Source organism: Alternaria rosae (assembly GCF_020736505.1).
Source record: "Alternaria rosae strain MPI-PUGE-AT-0040 chromosome Unknown BKA58scaffold_4, whole genome shotgun sequence".
In the NCBI taxonomy this organism is placed as follows: Eukaryota; Fungi; Ascomycota; class Dothideomycetes; order Pleosporales; family Pleosporaceae; genus Alternaria; species Alternaria rosae.
In genome coordinates this window covers 106,505-124,638 of record NW_025763573.1, presented here as the reverse complement: position 1 = coordinate 124,638, position 18,134 = coordinate 106,505, and the positions used below count along the sequence as shown (strand labels likewise).

Sequence of the window (18,134 nt, the reverse complement as noted above, 5' to 3'; positions counted from 1 at the left end):
TGGCGGCAGCTCATCGTCAATGTCGGCCTCCAAATGATCGTGATCCGTGAGATCTACATGGAACCCAAAGTCATCAGGCGGTATCAGCCATACGTTCTTAAAGATTACCGCTGGAACACGTCCTAGACTGCAGCTAGGATTGGCGCTTTGAGTCTGCACTGCTTGCGCCATTTTCGAAATGCCACCAGACGTAGGCATTATGTAACAAGCCGTCTCGGAAATTAGCCATTTGGGAACGACTGCGTTCAAGAATTTGTTCACGTGACGTAGCGATGAGATGTCGGAGGCGTCGTTCGTGTTCCTCGCGATCATAACAATCAGCTCATTCGGCGGGTCGTCGAGGCGTCGGAGCTGGCCAGGGGTATATACGGAGGCAAGATGACTAGCGCTCATCTTTTCGTAGATGATATTCTTTCTTCTAGGTGTGGAAACTATAACGTGGGCGCCGGTGTATATGCGATGTTGTGGTTGAGACTACTTCTGACCAGGCAGCGGATATGGGAGATGATGTTGAGCAGGAGCAAACTGCGACTCCTGGTGGATTTGATTTCGTAGAAAGTAGTAGCGGAGGTTTTGAAAGTGGCTGGGACGAAATTTCACCAGCATGGTTGACGGGTCGCGCGCTCTTCCTTCGCAGTATACACCGACGTCACACATGCGTTATCCTGAAGATTCTATTGGTAGTTGCGGTCGCCGATCAGAGCTTTTGCACCTTGTAATGGCACAATAGCGAGCCGTTTCATCATTGAGACGCGGTACAGTGAAGGTGAAGGTGAGCTAGTCATCTGACTGAGGTATAAGAGTTGTGATCCCCTGATAGATCCTCTGTAGACATCGATGCGCATTGAGGTAATGCTTAAAACCTTCGCAGTAATGGGTTGAAGTCTTGAGGAAAACACAGCATTATGGCAGCGATTATGCCTAGAGATATAATTGGAGGCAGAGGCGTGTTTGAAATGCATGCCTCGTTGTCGAAGCATAAGATCGATCCTGAGAGCAGCAGATGGTATGGGCCCAAGCGCTTACAGGTGATCCAAGGTTTTCCATAGATTCAGGGCCTGGAGCGGCCGCTGAAGTCGCGTTATGGGATCCCCTTTGTAACGCAGCTTGATGATTGTTACGAGCAAAACAAGCTGCAAGCAGCGGCAGGGACAAGGTTCGCGGAGGAAAGCGCGCAATCTGTCAGACGCTTGACCTTGATGAAGAGATTAGCGGGTTGATCCAGCTGTCGCCAACCTTGGAAACGCCAAGGATCCATGTACAGCGCGAGAAAACAAAGGAACTATAGCATGAGATGTGAAAAGGTGCATGAGATTGCGTACGGTGGTTAGAGACGCGATTTTGCGCTTAAGTTCATAGCGTAGCTACACCAAGTAACGATCAGCAACTTGACAAACTGCTGGGATAGGTGAGGAAACCCAGGTCCACCCAGAAGATATAGACACATATAAATTGTTGAATTTTCGAACTAATTGGAAATCGCAAGAAAAACAAGTAAATTTGGAAATGATGTCATGGAAAGCGCAAATAGAGGACCCGAGGTTGAAGAATTAATAGCATACGGCTGAAATGAGAAAGTGTAACCCCCAGTAAAGAGACGGATGATGCCAGCTTGCGCGAACGCGAATCTAGAAACTTCAATTAGCTAGGTTCAAGGGCTCGTGCAAGCTAGGATACATACCAGCTCAAAGATACGTTCGCCCACCTGGCGCCGCTTCCGTGATCTCTTTGAGATGTTTTCCGTGCTCCTCGATTGCTTTTGGGGAAGTCTTCGTGACTTCACCCTGACGAAGCGCATAAGAGTACCAGGTCTTGAAGCATTCTTTCTGAGAGGCTGTCGGATAGCGTACGCCTTTCGCGCGATGGGCTTGGAGAACCATGGTCTCGAGAGAGTGGGTTGCGGCAGGCATGATAAGGGTACGACGACGAGAAAACAATATGTGTTAATAAGGTCGAAGTTGTAATATGATGAAGGGTAGTCCAGTCCTCGCAGTCGAAATTAGGATATTATCACTGTAAGCGGATCCGCAGTGAAGATTCAACGTCACGTGATGATAGTAGACTGGGACCAAGTTGGAGAAACGATAATGAAGGTGGAGCAAGTAAAGATATGAAGAGAAGCAGATCTGATGAAGCAGACTGGCTGTGAGCTTACATGTCCCAACTTTATCTTTTTCCGGCTCTCCATCGCAACTCCGCATCATGTCCCACAGCGTATGTGCGCAGACGCATGCCGATGCTAGAGTCATCAAATGTGGCTTGAAGGACTAGAAGGAGACAGTCTTGGTCTGAAGAAGTCGATTTCGTCTTCAACACCTGTTAGGCCCATTCCTTGAGTCTTAGTTCGAGCGGTGATAATGGAGCATATATCCAAACGGCGCTAGACGAACAGTAGCTGACGATGCGAATATGAAAGCAGTCAAACTCATTAGGACACCAAACTTGTATCCAGTAATCGGAAGTCGGGCGATTGAACATGCAGCTGGATTACGATCGAACGGGTCTGCACGTAGATCTGTTTCGTCGTCGGCATCGCGCGGAAAAGCGGGGTAGAAGCGACGGGCCGAAAGGCGAAACCATAACAGCATTAGAGGCATCCTCCGTGCGACTAGTCGAATGGCCCAAACCGATCAGACACCGCACTGATCCGAGCATGCGTCCAAGCTGGATTGAGACATGTCGAAGATGAGGACGCTTTATCCCTACAATCACCCCCGCCTGCGCTCAGGTACCTAGGTTTCATCATCTTACGGCAATGGGTGCACGGAGCTAGTAGGAACGTCTTTCCAGCGCTGGGGAAGGTGGGTCTTCTACTTCATGAAGTTGCTTTTCTGGGCTTCGCGCTCGTACTTAAGGATCTTAAAGCCGGTGAACTCATGATCTTTTATAGTCACTCCAGGTATCCTCATCGTTCCATAACGCTCCAACAACGGGCGTCCATGTTGATCGCTTCAAACGCAATGCGGTATGTACCCGTCAAGTAGACTTCGCTATTCGGATTGTCGAGCCGAGCTTCAAAGATGAATTGCGGCGTTTTGGGAGTATCAGTCTCAAGATCAGGAAGTTCGTCGAGGCTTTTGGTTTCAACGTTACATCGTTCCAGTGTCGGATCTCTCTTCATGGCCACCTCTACTGCACCCTGGCAGATCCTTTCAACTTCTTGCTTCCCAAAACGCTTGGTTATAGCTTTGTCATGTCTGTCCTTGGATGTGGCCCAAATATACTCAGTGATTCGATCATCGTCCAGTCCGAGGATAGCCGGACCCGTAAAAATGCCAAGATCGATGTAGGCTTTCAGTACACCAGACGTGTGAGAAGAAGGAACATCGCGAGGCTGAATCCTCATGCTAAGCTCCGCCTGAAGTTCAGGAAAATCTCTGTCAAGCATTTGACACTGCGCCTTATAGGTGCCCGAAGCATAACCCATGTAGTTTACTACCTTGACACGACGGTGCTCATCGAGGCGGCTTTGCAATAGGGCATCCCCAGGCAACGGCAAAGGAGGCGCAACCTGACTCGTTATGCGATCTTCAGTGTGCGGCGGTGTTGGTATTGGTGCGCGTAACGGCTGTACTGCCCCGGACGATGATCCTTCACCGTTGTTGATTGCGGGTTCTGGGGTTGGCGGCTGGAGTCTTGGTCTTTTGGAAGGAGAGGTGGGCTCGTTGCTTGGCTCCTGAACACATGGAACGGGTCTCTTATGAGCGCGGGTCGTCTTGACAGAGCGTTCCTGACCTGTCGTATAGTTTCCTGCCACTGGCAATGGGGACTGATCTGTGACCGGCTCTCTTCACCATAGGGGCCGCAAGATGTACTTAAGGCAAGGACCTTCCATAAATATCTTTCACCCACCGTGAAGCAAAGCACCAACACTGAGAATCTTTGTGTGGTGTTTGGTCCTCGAGGTAAGCCCATGCGGCAAGGAGTAACGCGCTCGGCCATAGCTACATAAGAGCGCCTTCTCCACATAAGACCAGCGATTGTTCTACCCCCGATTCAACTCTAGTATAGACTGCAGCTTTGAAAGATACTGACAAGCTGCGAACGGGCTACTTCGGTGTAATCAGCTCGCTATCAACCCATTCAAAACCCAACCTCAAAACCAGTCTTACATGGAGAGATATTGGCTTCCTCTATAATTAGAGGCCGACTGATGAACTCTGGCCACGGTGTAGACCAGATACGAGCTCAATCTCTCCGACAACAATAAAATGGCTTCCAGGTATCATACACTCCACATCATTTACGGTGAATACGGTACGGCAGCGGCTGTCAGCAGGGCAGCTAATGCTGATGATATCCCGTTGGGTAACGATCGCAGCATTAATGCCGTGCACACAGTTCCAACTGACTGGTTACGCAACGAGCTATTGCCTAACGAGCGCGACCAGGTTCGTGGGCATATTGCATCTCTACTGAGCAATGAGCGCCGCTATGTTCCCGGTTTCGCCGAGGTTCTACAGGGTACTATGGAGAATCTGAACACGGCCAGGGTGAGGAGTACGGCTGTTCGTGGCATTCCTACTCGTCAATCTGGAGGTGACACAATCGATCGTCTGGCGGTCGACTTCGACACTTTGACCATAGGACAAGCGCATGGCACCAACTCACCGTCACTTTATGTTCAGTTTGCAGAGGGAGTTCAAACAGATCGTGTTTCACGAGACCCCACAACTCCTGGTCCCTGTAGTCCACAGCCGTCCTCGCCGACTCCTCGAAGTATTATGCGCTCGCCCGGACATACTTGTGCGAACTCAGCCAAAACGATGTTCAGTCATGGAACATTGCCTCTACGCGGTGCTCGAGTGTCCTCGCCCACCGACGACTCCACTGAGGAACTTGCTGCACTGGATGACCAACTACACGAGATCTACGCGACTCTCAACAACCAGCCTCGCATCGAAGACCATGGGCTGTTAGAGCAGCGGTTTGATAGCCTTGCGCAAGCTCGCTCCATGGTTCGTCGCCTTAGAGGACTACGTCATCTCAATCAAGTGGACATTGACACGGCTCGCGCTGCTGTACAATCAGTGATGACGAGTACTCGACGACATGGCACCGCTACTGTCACGAGCGCCGATAGAAGATGAGGGCGTATGGGTCGTGAGCTGTCTCATACTAATCGTGAGATGTGGAGGCCGCGTCCAGAAGTGGAAGCTTCAGCAGCACGGAGGAGCAGCTACGCCGAGCGACTGTACAGCGTCATCAGCGTCTGTTTGCTCATACCACCAGCATGTTTCCCGTTTCAAGTTCATCTCCCGTTGACCATCAATATGGAAATGGCATTCAATGGCCTGACGGCACCATGCACTGCTGGAGCCTATGGGCAGATGGTTGATGTACCATGATCGTGATGGGGCCTATTTTTGTGAGTAGTTCTGTGGTAATGCCTAGTCTGTTGGTATATGTGCACATGTAGACTAGCGACGAGCGCCACAGGTCGCACCTTCACTCTTTTGTTAGAGGCTCTGTACCTGGATAACATCCAGAGCGCAGAGGTCGGGTTGGGGAGTCTGCGTCCACAGAGGGACCGAGATGAAGATAAATTCAGAACTTGAAATCATCCATATGTAATACATCAATGTATCTGTTTGTTATCAGGGCGCGCACACGTGTCTGACACGAAAGCGACGAACTAATCACCTAGTCCGTGTCCAGATATTCGGTTGGCGCTACCTGCTCCGAGGTCCTTCCAACAATGGACTGACTTGAACCACCGCGCGCTTGCCATCTCCACACAATATACAAAATATGTCATCGCACTTTCCTAGTTACAGGAAACCTGGTACCGGGTTCTCTTCGTTCTCGCAGCTGTGCGCCTCATTCCCCAAGTTCCGCTTCGATGACACTCTCAGCGACCCCAGGGTAATTGTAGATGGCTAGGAACTTCAGACCAGCCTTGTCGATTATCGCTCTCCACTCTGCTTCCGTCCTCTCGCGCACAGAAAGATGTGCTAACATCATCATATCCATGGAGGTGGCGGCGATGGTGGGCTTCTCTTCCGAAAGCACAATTTCGTTCAGCAGCACCCGCGAGTAGCCAGGTTTCAGTGCCGGCTTCAGATTTTCGAGAATCCTGACGCCGTTCTCGTCATTCCAGTCGTGGAGGATTGAGTGCAGTGAGTATGCCCTCGCTGATTGGATGGGTTGAGGCGTGTAGAAGTCATGAACCTGGCTCTCAAAGGGAAGCCTTTCTTTATCCTTGATGGCCCCGATGACTGGCTCTTGGTCCTGAAGAACAATTTTGCCCGGATGAAGTTGGTGCTGCGCCACGAATTGCTGGACATCGTGACCACGACCGCCGCCGACGTCCACCAGAAGGGCCTCGCTGCAGCTGGGATCAAAGCCGTTGATCAGACGTTCCGGAACCGGATAGAAGCCGGGGTCAAACCAATTCGCCTTACCCGCACGATACACCGACATGAAGTTGTCGAACTCATCGAGATGAGGAGGCGTTGCAACCAACCATGGAAAAAAGGGCAAGTCGGTTCCGTGTGCATCCTGCAATGGTCCTTCTGTAGGCGTCGCAGGTAGCCTGTAACCAGTCTTCTTGAAGTACCCCGGGAAACCATTGAAGGACGGTCGTGACACGTCGTAGCAGAAGTCAATGCTCTTCTGATAGTTGTCCGATGCAAGTTCGTGGCTCAGACGGGTTCCAAAGAACCTGCCATTCGAGAAGGAAACGATCTTCATCGCGATGAGGTGACGCATGATTCGTTGCAATAAAATAAGGTCAACGCTCGTCTTTTGAGCAAGATCGCCAGGACTGACTCCTACATCGTCTGCATCTCTTAGATGCTGGAAGAGTTTGACTTCAACAGCGAACTTGCAGTGCGCTGCCAATGCCGGCTATACATTTCTCAGTATGTTGGTAACAATACAGGTTTAGTCACGAACCTCGGCCCAGAAGCTTCTCTGCAGGAATTCACTTGGGATCTCGAGCGCCGCAACCAGGTCTCGGCCAAGCTCGATGAGACTCTCTCGCGAGCCGATTCGATCGGCTTCGTAAGCTTTGCCGGCCGCCGCAATACGCTCGAGAATACCTGATACAGGTGTTGACATGTCTGGCGACGATTAGGTTGTTCCGCAGTGTTGGGCAAAGGATAGAGAGAGAGGCGCGGGGCAGCCTTCTACTACAATCCTTCGACCCTTTTGCACGATAGCCTTTGTTCGGTGCGGCTGTTGCCTTCCTATTGCGCCATGCGCCGACATGCACATGACTCGTTTTACCGCTCGATCATTTTGTACTTAGTCGTCTCAACGATATCTGGATTTTGGAGCAGCTGTGTTGTGACACACAGGCCTGATGTCAGCAGCCCCCTTACCATCTTCTACTTATGCAACCCAGTGAAGTGTTCAATAACGCGAATCGCAAAGAGGCCATGTTCGATCAATACATTTGGAACATCGTTTACCAAACAATTGTCGCCTGCGTGCTTATCGCATTTGCCGGCATGACGGTTTCCGGAGACGGTCATCTGTCCGTGCCGCCCCGTCTGTCGTTGGCCCACTTGGTCTGGCACTAGATCCTTCGCGGCTGCATCAACAGACACTTCGAGCCGCACTTCTCAAAGCACACAGAGCAATAGTACTATAACTGTCTAGCTATAAGAGAAGAGATAGAGTCTTCGCAATAAGTTTAAAATCACTTTTACCTAAAATAAAGATTTAACGTAGATGCATGGCGAGTATTTAGTACAAGCTAATAGTTAACTTTTGCTAAGACTATACTTAAACTATAACTATACACTACTGTATAGTACTATTTAAATAGTAATTAATATTTATAGTAAACTAAGTTAATCTAGAAATTCTACTATATCCTCTTTATATATACGTAAGTTATATTCTATCTTACTATAGTAATTATAGTATCTTTACAATAGTTTACCTATTTTAATATATATTCTTTTTTTTTACTTTTTCTATATTACTACGTGCTCTAAGCTTCTTTAAAGTTATTTTTAGAGCTCTTTACTAATTATTAAAATTCTCTTATTCTATATAATGTGTTTTATAAGCGAGTAGCTACTCTAAGTAAGTAGCTAACGCTAAACTAGTATACTACCTACGCTATATTATTACGTAATATCTTAACTATAATATAGCTAAAAGGCTTAGGCTAAAACTAATATATAGCTTACTATTTCTAATATTAAAGCGTTACGCGTTTAAAGTATAAATTACGCTATAAGTATATATAATATACTTTAAAAGACTATTAGTAACTAATATATTAGAAAGCGTATATAACGTAACTATAAAGTAAACTTAAAGCGCCTAACAAAATTAGAAGAGAAGGCTATAGTCTAAAAAGTTCTTAACTAGTCTATATAAAGTTTTACGCTTTTAAGATTTATTATATAAGAAATAGTAAATAAACTTCTTAGAGTGTAGTAAAGCACTTCTATTAGTAAAAACTAAGTTAATAACTTTATTAAGTAGAGTTCTAAGCTCTGTAAGCGCTAGAGCCATTTATATAACTATTAGTAAGCTACTTTTAAGAATTTAATTACTATCTAGCGCTAGCTTAACTTATAATTCTATACTTCTATTTTATCTTTTATACTAAGACTAGATTTATAATAAGTAAGATTTTAGCGTAGATCGTTATTACCAGTTTAGAAGTAGCTAGAAAAAAGAAAGTTATTATAGCAGAGTGTTAATGCAGAGCAGAGTAATAAAACGTAGTTAGGTAATTAAATATATTATTCTTAATGTAAGTGTATTTTCTAAATACCTTGTACCTACTATATATAGCTATAGAAATTAATAAAAACATATTTATAACGTTTACTATAAATCTAGTGCATTAATAATATAATTCTAAGTAGTAATAGTAATAGAGCTTCTTATAGACTTAGAGGTAGACTTAGACATTAATTTAGAGGTATATATAGTTAAGCTATAGAGCTATATTCTCTTTTCAAAGATATTAACGTATAAATAAGCTTTTAAAAAGTAATAATAAGTAAGCTCTTATTAGTAGAAGAGCTAGAAGTTAGAACGTAGTATAATATTAAATAAAAGCCTTTATATTAGCCTTAGAAATAAGTAAATTAAAGATAGATTTAAACTATAGTACTACGTAGATAAACTCTAGGTTTAAGATAATATTATACTATAGTACTATAAGTCTAGAAATATTTTATATAGTATTTATATAAAATGTCTACTTACTTAAAGAATACTTGTCTTTATTTTATATCTTTCTTATAACTTTTATATACTTTAAGATATCTATAAAAATATACTAATATATCTATTAACTATTCTTTCTAGGCCTAAGAAACAGAACCTATAGTGTACTTTTTTTAAAATTACGTAACAACGCGTTACTATGTTAGACCTAATAGTAAACTTAAAAATCTCTAATATAAGCCTAGATTTGCGCCTTATAACTTTACGCTATATTCTATAATTACTACAATAACTATTCTTACGCGCGTATTTATTACAACGCGCTCTATATTTATTCTATGTTACTAATAGTTCTTTAGATTATTAACTAGTACTAATACTAGTTTTATGTAATTAAGTAATACTAAAAAAGAACCTAGTAAGTCTACTTATACTAATATAAAGCCTCTAAGATAATCTAAGATACTTATATAATACTTATATAATTACTTAGTAAGCTTAGCTATATTAGCTATATTATGCTATTCTCTAATATTCTAACTATCTACTCTACCTATTATTACGTGTTAGTTTGTATAGCCTAATACTATACTATAATTCTAGCGCCTCCTAGAGCTAGCAGAGCGCCGCCTACTTCTAGCTAATAGAAATATTATTACGCGTAATCTTAATAAACTTAAGCTTCTCTTAGATTACTAGTATAACTACTAAACTAGCTAGTTTCTTATTTAGTATAAAAAGTTAACTAAACTATTCTTCTATAATTATCTACGTAGTAAGAGAAAAGAGGTCTATATAAACTAGATACTATGTAGCTACAATATATAAGTGTTAAAGCTAGAGAGACCTAATTAGTTTAGTTAAAATAGGTGTATTGATTAGATAACTACTAAAGAGAACTTAAAATAAAATCCTCTACTATATATCCACTTGCTAAGCGATCACGTGGCTTAGATCGTTGCGATTAGGTAAATAGAGCAGGAATCTATAGATTCCTGCTCCGACAATAAGCTTATAAGGCGTTTCTAGTCTAGGTTAATCACTACTATAATCCTAACACTATTATATTAGAAGCCTTTTACTAGCTCTATTCTTATAGCTAGGATCTTTAGGTCTACTATCTTAGAGTTCTTAGTAAGAACTAGAAAGGTAAATAAGCTACTTTGATAAGTAGTAAGTTCTTCTATAGTTATATATTCTATTACGCTAATAGCCTAGGTATTCTTAAGAACAGAGGTCTTAATTCTAAGTATAGAAGAGAAGTTAGTATATACTATATATTCTTAGTAATTAATAAATATATTAGGTAATATTTATAGATATTTTAAAGTATATAGAGGTATTAAGAAAAACGTAGAATAAAGAGAAGTATTCTCTAAGTAAGTAGACATTTTATATAAATACTACGTAAGTCTACTATTCTCTAAACTATGTTTTAACTGCGCAAAATATCTCTAGACTTATAGTACTATAGTATAATATTATCTTAAACCTAGAGTTTATTTACGTAGTAGTACTATAGTTTAAAGCTATCTTTAATTTATCTACTCTTATAGCTAATGTAAAGGCTTCTATTTAATATTATACTACGTTCTAACTTCTAGCTGTTCTACTAATAAGAGCTTACTTATTATTACTTTTTAAAAGCTTATTTCTACGCTAATGTCTTTAGAGAGAGAATATAGCTCTATAGCTTAACTACGTAAACCTCTAAATTAACGCCTAAGTCTACCTCTAAGTCTAGAAGAAGCTCTATTACTATTACTACTTAGAATTATATTATTAATGTAATAGATCTATAGCAAGTATTATTAATAGAGTTTTATTAATTCCTATAGCTATATATAGTAAGTATAAGGTGTTTATAAAATACACCTATAGTAAGAATAGTATATTAAGTTACCTAAGTATGTTTTGTTGCTCTACTTTGCATTAACACTCTATTGTAATATTTTTACCTAATAATACTACCTTACTTATAGCTACTCTTAACGTTAGCTCTTCTTGTAAGAATAGTAGAGATAGTAGAGTTAGTAGTAAGAAACCTTTTAGTTGTAGTCTTTGTTCTTCTTCTAGCTTCTTAGTAGCCTCTCTAGTTAAGAAAAAGACTCTAGTAGTAGTGTTAATAAGATTATATAAGTACTTCCTACCTTATTAAAAGCTTTAGACTAACTATTACTCTAGTTATTGTTTTTCTCTTATTACCCATAAGTAGTAATCTTATTAATTATTTTACTAATACCCTAGCAAGGTACCTACGTAATAACTCTAGCTTCTAGTTTTCTGTCTTTGTCTATAAGATTACCTAGGCTTATCTTAGTTACTTAAATAGTGTCTCTAACACGGTATATAGTCTGTACTATATTAATACTACTAGCAACAATTCTTCTAATGTAACTTTATTTTACTTTCTTTATTACTATAGACGCGCCTATATTCTAAACACTAATAAAGATGTTATTAATTCTAATAACTATACTATACAACTAAGATAAGGATTTTCTACTAGTAAGTTATATTTACTAGTATTTAGACTTGCGGTACTATTAGGCCTTATAGTTAGTATCTTACTATTTTTTTTCTTATACTTTATTAATAACTCTTCTTAGTACACTTCTATAGATAATATTAGAAACTCTTACTATACCTATTAATATTATAGTTATTAAGTCTAGTAGTGTTCTATAGTCTCTAATACTAATAAGATTACTCTCTTAAATAGCTATTATATTACTTACTAATACTAGAGTAGGCACGATTATTTCTTTAGTAAGGTATTCTTTCTTTAATAGTTTATTAAGACTTATACTAGCTTATTATCTTTTAGAGGTTACTTGTTAAAAGGTAGCTTCTATTGCTTTAGCTATTTAGAAATATTTTCTTATTACTAAGCGTCTATTAAAGGTAAATAACTACACTAAAGGCTATATAATATTATGTATAAACTTTCTACTTATAGCTTTCTAGACTTCTTTTAATATTTTAAGCACTCTAAAGAGAAAGTCTTAGGCTAATAAATTTAATAACTTTACTTTTTTTATATGCTACACTTCTTAGGCTACTACTATATTAAGGTTGTCTTTAGCTATTACTTCTCTAGTAGCTTTTATAGTTAATACTTTTAAAGCGCGCTAGCGTGCGTTTAGAGCACTTAACGCTAATATAAAATAGCGTCTTTAACGCTAAGTAATTACTTTTTATTAGATTACTTCTCTTACTCTTAAAGAGCGGGCTCTTTAGCAAGTAGCTTACTAGGTTTATTGCATTTTAGGTAGTTCTTCTTATCTATAGAAAGATAGTTAGCACAAAGCTTTAAAAGTAGCTTAGCTATTGCTTAATATTACTTACACTTTTAGCGCTACCACTTAACAAGGTATTAAGACTACTAGTAGTATAGGTTAATTTAATTAGCCTACTATACTTATACTTAGTTCTTCTATTCTACTACTTATTAGGTATTCTAGCTTTTAGCTTATAACTTAGGCGATTAAATCTACTCTTATAGAGTAGACTTTTTCTAAAAGTAACAAAGAGGTTAATAGTAGATTAGCTACTTTTCTTAACTCTTGATCTTCTATTAGATCTAGCTCTAGAGATTCTTCTTCTACTACGTCTACTACATAAGCTTCTAGTTTCTGCTCTAGTATAGTCTCTTCTCTAGGTCTTTAAGGTTCTTTGCCTAGTTCTTCTATATAGTCTACTTCTTAAGCTAGCTCTCTTTCTAGTTTCTTATCTTCTAACTTTACTTTTACTTCTACTAGGTCTTCTACTCTATTACGCTCTTATTTAGCTAGCCTGCTGTCTTAGAATCTTACTAAACTTAGTAATCTTAGTAATTTCTATACTAATTTGCTTTCTAGTGCTTATAACTCTTTTAGTTTACCTAGACTAGTTCCTTACGCTACTATTAAGCTACTCTTCTTATCTACTATACGCTACTAGCTTCTAAGCAATTAATCTAGTAGCTCTAGTGCTACTTTTTAAAGTACTAGTTTCTCTAGTTTCGCTTATAGGCCTCTGCGCTAGCTAGGTATTAGTTATAGCTTAAACTTAGCTAAGGCTATTCTAACAACTAATACCTCTTCTAATACTAACAATAAGAATAGTAAGAAGAAGAAGAAGAAGAAGAAGAAGAAGAAGTAAGGCTCTTAGTTCTTAGCTTCTATTATTTTAGAAATAAGAGCTTGCGGTTGTAAGCTCTTTAGGTAGTCTGTGTAGTCTTAATTTTACTAGCTTATTAGGTCTACTAGCAATGTTTATAAATACCTTCTTCTTTTCTTTTCTTTTTCTTCTTCTTTTCTTTTTCTGTTCTTTTTCTTTTCTTTTTCTTCTCTTCTTTTTCTATAAAACTCTAATAACTCTAAAAAGAAAACTTATAAAACCTATTAACTCTATTACTTATACGCTAGTTTGTATGTCTTGTCTACTTTACTAACTACTTCTTTTCTTTTTTTTTTCTTAGCTAGCTCTTAGCTTAAGACCTTATTACTTATCTCTTTCTTAAGCATGTTATACTGCACGTATTTACTCTTCTCTATATTCGTGCGTAGTATCTACATCTATACTCTTAGTTTAGCTGTTAAAGAACTTACTAAGTTAGTAATATAGTTATATAAAGTAGCTAGTAAGAATACGTTTATAGGTCTTAAATCCTGATTAAGGTCTAGTAGTATATGTAAGTCTAGTGTCTTTCTTTAAATAAACTTCTTTAGCTAGCTACTAGTAAAGGTATTCTTTAAAGAGGTGCTATTAAGCTTCTCTATAAAGTAGGTTCTCTTCTCTATAATCTTAGTAATATAAAACAGTTCTTTCTAGCAAGTTTAGAGCTTCTATACTTACAAAATATTAATATCTAAGAGAGTATCGCAGATAGAACTAAATCTCTAGGTGTTATTAAGACTGCGTAGAAGCTTGCTTAGCTATTAAACTACTTCTTACTATCTTTCTATAGTTGTATAGTTCTGTTAATAGCCTTCTTAAGCTAGTTATTATAGTACTTAAACTATTTCGCTCTAAGAGCAATTAAGTTGCTAGTCTCTCTAACTATATTCTATAGTAGTATTTACTATATAGAGATATAGAGCTCTATAGAGAGCACATGCTTACAACTAGTTATTGAGTAGGTAGGTGTTTTACCTATTAATTACTTTATAGTAACCTAGTCTGCCTACAGAGTAAGGTATAAGTTAAACATCTAATTACTAGTTATATTACGTAAGGTACTAGTAAGTTTTTTATAGCTACGCTTAATAAGGCCTTAAGTCTATAGGTAAAAGGCGCTTATAACTACTTAATTAACTCTATATAGCTTATATATATCTTCTATAAGACTTTTATTCTCTAGTTCTCTATCTATAGAGATCTTTAAAAGCACGCTCTACTTAGCAAAGATATTTTTTTCTAGAAACATAGTAACTTTAGCTAATAAATTCTTTATAAGCGCGCGAGCTTTAGAATACTCTAATATATAGTCTCTAGCTATAATAAGAAACTTCTTGCCTATAAGCCTAATAAGTATATATACTACATTATCTATTACCTACTTCTATAAACTATTAAGCTCTTATATTAGATGTAATTTCTTATTAAAGTATTGCGCTAAGTAGAATTAACACTAAAAATAGCTTTATATAAACGCGTTAACGTCTTAGAATATACGCAGCTAGAAGTACCTATACTACACTTTGCGCTAGGTCTCTTTACGCCTATAGTAGCCTAACTTATTATATATAAAAGTAATAATAGAGGCTTAATTTTTAAGCTTATCTACTACTCTTCTTAATAGCTTGTTAGAGGCTAAGTAGACTTAGAGCACATTCTTAATAACCTTAAATTTTCTGCTTTAGCGTCTTAGTTTAAGTATCTTAGATTAAAAGAGATTAGCGGGGTTTTATAGAGTAAGAAGCTAGATAGCAATATTATAAAAGAACGTAGTATATAAGTTATTAAGAACTTTTATTCTAATACTAATATTATGGTAGACGTACTAAAGGTTCTAAAAAGATCTTAGAGCTACTAATAGTAATATAGCGCCTAGTTATTAGTTAATAAACTCTTTCACGTTATTCTCTAGTTCTTAGAGTAGTAACTATTCTTCTAGCTCTAGCTATTAAGAGAGAGTATTAGTAATAATGTTCTTCTTATTTTTAATTAAATAAACTTCAAATTTCTATTTATTAAGTAGAGCTAGCTATCTAGTAATTAGAGTCTCTAGTAAGTCTATAGTACTTTAATAAAGCTAATTAACTAACATTCTAGCGTCTATTTCTACTATAAAGTACACTCTATAAATCTAGAGGCTAAACTTCTTTAAGGTAAGAAGTATAGCTTTACACTTAAACTTACCTAAGTTCTAGTTTCTTTTAGTAACTACCTAGACTCTTTATGTATATTGTACTAGTTACTAATAGCTTATTAAGTTCTCTTACTATAGTACTATACTCTAGCTTTTTTTGCTACTATTAACTATAATAACAATAAGTTGCAAAAATTTATAATAGTTAATTAAGATTAGCGCTAGAGCGTGTGTAATACTATACTTAATGTTATTCATAGTAATAGTAGTTTCTTAGGTTTATATAAAATCGCTATCTTTACAAAGTAATTTAAAAAGCGTAGCAGCTCTTCTTATAAAGCCTTTATTCTAGATCTAGTAGTATGTATAGATTTTAGAGAATATTTACACGTTCTTAGCTAAAGTATATACTAGCTATTTAGCTATCTTCTAAACCTACTTCTGTGCTAGGTGTTAGCTGCGCCTGTTTATAACGTAGCCTACTACGCTTATACTATTCTAGCACTAGCTACCCTTAAAGCTTAATACTATAGCTTCTACTATTTTAAAGTTTTGTAATACCTTATTAATATTAATATTATACTCTCTAATAAACTATTAGATACTAAGCTTAAGAAGCTCTCTACTATAATCTATCTTAGAGCCTTTTACTATAATGTTATCTATATATAGTATATAGACATTTAAAATTAGGTCTTATAAGATCTTAGTAACTACTCTTACAAACTTAGCAATAGAGTTAGTAGTTTCTATAGAAAAAGTACATTACTATACTAGCCTATAGCTAGGTGTAAAGAAGGCTATAAGTAGTCTTAATAACTTATAGAGTTCTACCTTATTATATTCTAAGAAGAAGTTAATTAGCAAAACTATCTTATAGCCTATAAACTCTTCTAAGAACTTATTAGAGTTTAGAGAAAAGTTTACGTCTTACACTATAATACTATTAATCTTCTACGCGTTGTTAATAAGTTAGTATTCTTAATCTTTCTTCTTAACTATAAACTAGAGATTACTATATAGACTCTTACTATATTTAAGTATGCCTTAGCTTGGACGCTTCTAAATTTTCTTACTAACTGTAGTTTGTAGCTTTCTTAGAATAGAACAGTTACTCTTCTTTATACTTTATATAGTGCTATGTTAATGCAAATAGATAGTACTATATTAAAGTAAATACGCTTAGATTCTAGAAGGTTAAAGCTTAGTACTACCTCTTAACAAAGAAAGACTTTAATTAGTAACGTAGATAATAAGCGAGTAGAATCTTTAAGCGAGTAGAACCTTTAAGCGAGTAGAATCTTTTTACTAAGATCTAACTAAAACTATAACTACACATAACTATACAGCACTATTCAGAATAGTAATTAATATTTGTAGTAGACTAAATTAATTAGAAACTTCTACTATATCTTACTTATATATACGTAAGTTATATTCTATCTTACTATAGTGTCTACAGCGTCTTTAGAATAACTAACCTACTTTAATATACGCTCTCTTCTTAACTTTCTTTTCATTGCTACGCGCTCTAAACTTCTTTAGAGTTATTAGTTAAAGTTCTTTACTAATTATAAGAGTTCTTCTCTTTTATATATACTTTTTTTTATATAATTTACGTCGCGTAGCTACTTTATTAGCTATTTTAAGTTTAGTGTCATGCTTAGTTATTAATACCAAAGAGTACGCTATTATCTCTACTCTCTTTATAAGCTTTTTAATAGCCTTAACTATTAAAGTTAGTAAGCTATCTATATACCTCTAAAACGTCTTAAGAACTAGCTTTGTTTAAAACTCTAATTCTAGAGTATTACTTAGGGTCTATAACTTCTAGAGACTATTCTTAATAGTAGATAATAGTAGAGTACGTAAGTAGATATTAAGCGTTAATACTATAGCCTCTAAATTAAATAGAATTAAGCTAGCGCCTTAGAAGTCTTTTAGGATTTTACTATTTATAATTAAGACATTATAAGTAGTAATAAAATAAAGCAAAAACTCTATTTTAGTAATACAAGTAATCTTATTATATATTAGCTTCTTAGCTTAGTATCTATACGCCTTCTTTAGCGACGCGAAACACCTAACGTTAAGTAGCTGCAGTAGGTGTAAAAAGTGCGCAGGTATATAGAGAGTAATTATCTTCTTCTTCTTATAGAGCTAGTAGAAATTAATTAAGTTATAGCTTTTATAGCTATTAATAACTAGTAGGTAATAGCTACTAATAACTCTCTCTTTTATATACTTATTAAAGTGCTCTAGCTACTTAATACTAAGCTTATTTATTATTTAGCTATTCTTAGAGACTCTAATAACCTAATTTTATAGTAGGTCTTCTTTCTTATACTAGACTAAGAGGTAGTACTTACTAGTAAACATAATAAAGAGTAGAATTATCTACTCTATTACGTTAATACTCTAAATAGCTATAACCTACTTCTAATTACTCTACTATACTATCTTTAGCTATTCTTAATACTCTACTACTATAACTACTACTTTAGTTAATATTACGCTTATTATAAAGCCTGTCTTATTAAAGTTATAAGTATCTTTGTTCTAGATACTATACTTAGCTTTAGTATTCTACACTAGGTAGAACTAGTCTTCTATAATCTTAGAACTCTTATAGAGAGCTTAAATATAGTTATACTTTTAATAAAACTTAACTTTAAGCTCTAGGCGGCGCTTAATAAAG

General features: G+C 37.2%; 3 protein-coding genes across 3 annotated transcripts; 1 reads left to right on the top strand and 2 right to left on the bottom strand.

The window, feature by feature from the left end:
- Positions 1-2,702: 2,702 nt before the first annotated feature.
- On the bottom strand, positions 2,703-3,797 carry BKA58DRAFT_455605 (uncharacterized protein; the record flags this gene model as incomplete). The annotated part of the gene is made up of 2 exons (XM_046174562.1): positions 2,703-3,730; positions 3,795-3,797. The coding sequence occupies 2 exons, from the start codon at positions 3,795-3,797 to the stop codon at positions 2,906-2,908; spliced, it is 828 nt and encodes a 275-aa protein (XP_046025734.1). The 3' UTR covers positions 2,703-2,905.
- A 414-nt stretch (positions 3,798-4,211) lies between these two features.
- On the top strand, positions 4,212-5,090 carry BKA58DRAFT_438269 (uncharacterized protein; the record flags this gene model as incomplete). The annotated part of the gene is made up of 1 exon (XM_046173577.1): positions 4,212-5,090. The coding sequence occupies one exon, from the start codon at positions 4,212-4,214 to the stop codon at positions 5,088-5,090; it is 879 nt and encodes a 292-aa protein (XP_046025733.1).
- Positions 5,091-5,507: 417 nt separating this feature from the next.
- BKA58DRAFT_381433 (putative hydroxyindole O-methyltransferase) lies at positions 5,508-7,447 on the bottom strand. Its single transcript, XM_046170013.1, has 2 exons — positions 6,898-7,447; positions 5,508-6,849 (listed from the first exon to the last, which is right to left on the bottom strand). Exons 1-2 carry the CDS (start codon positions 7,060-7,062, stop codon positions 5,821-5,823), a joined length of 1,194 nt encoding a protein of 397 aa, XP_046025732.1. The 5' UTR covers positions 7,063-7,447; the 3' UTR covers positions 5,508-5,820.
- Positions 7,448-18,134: the final 10,687 nt, after the last annotated feature.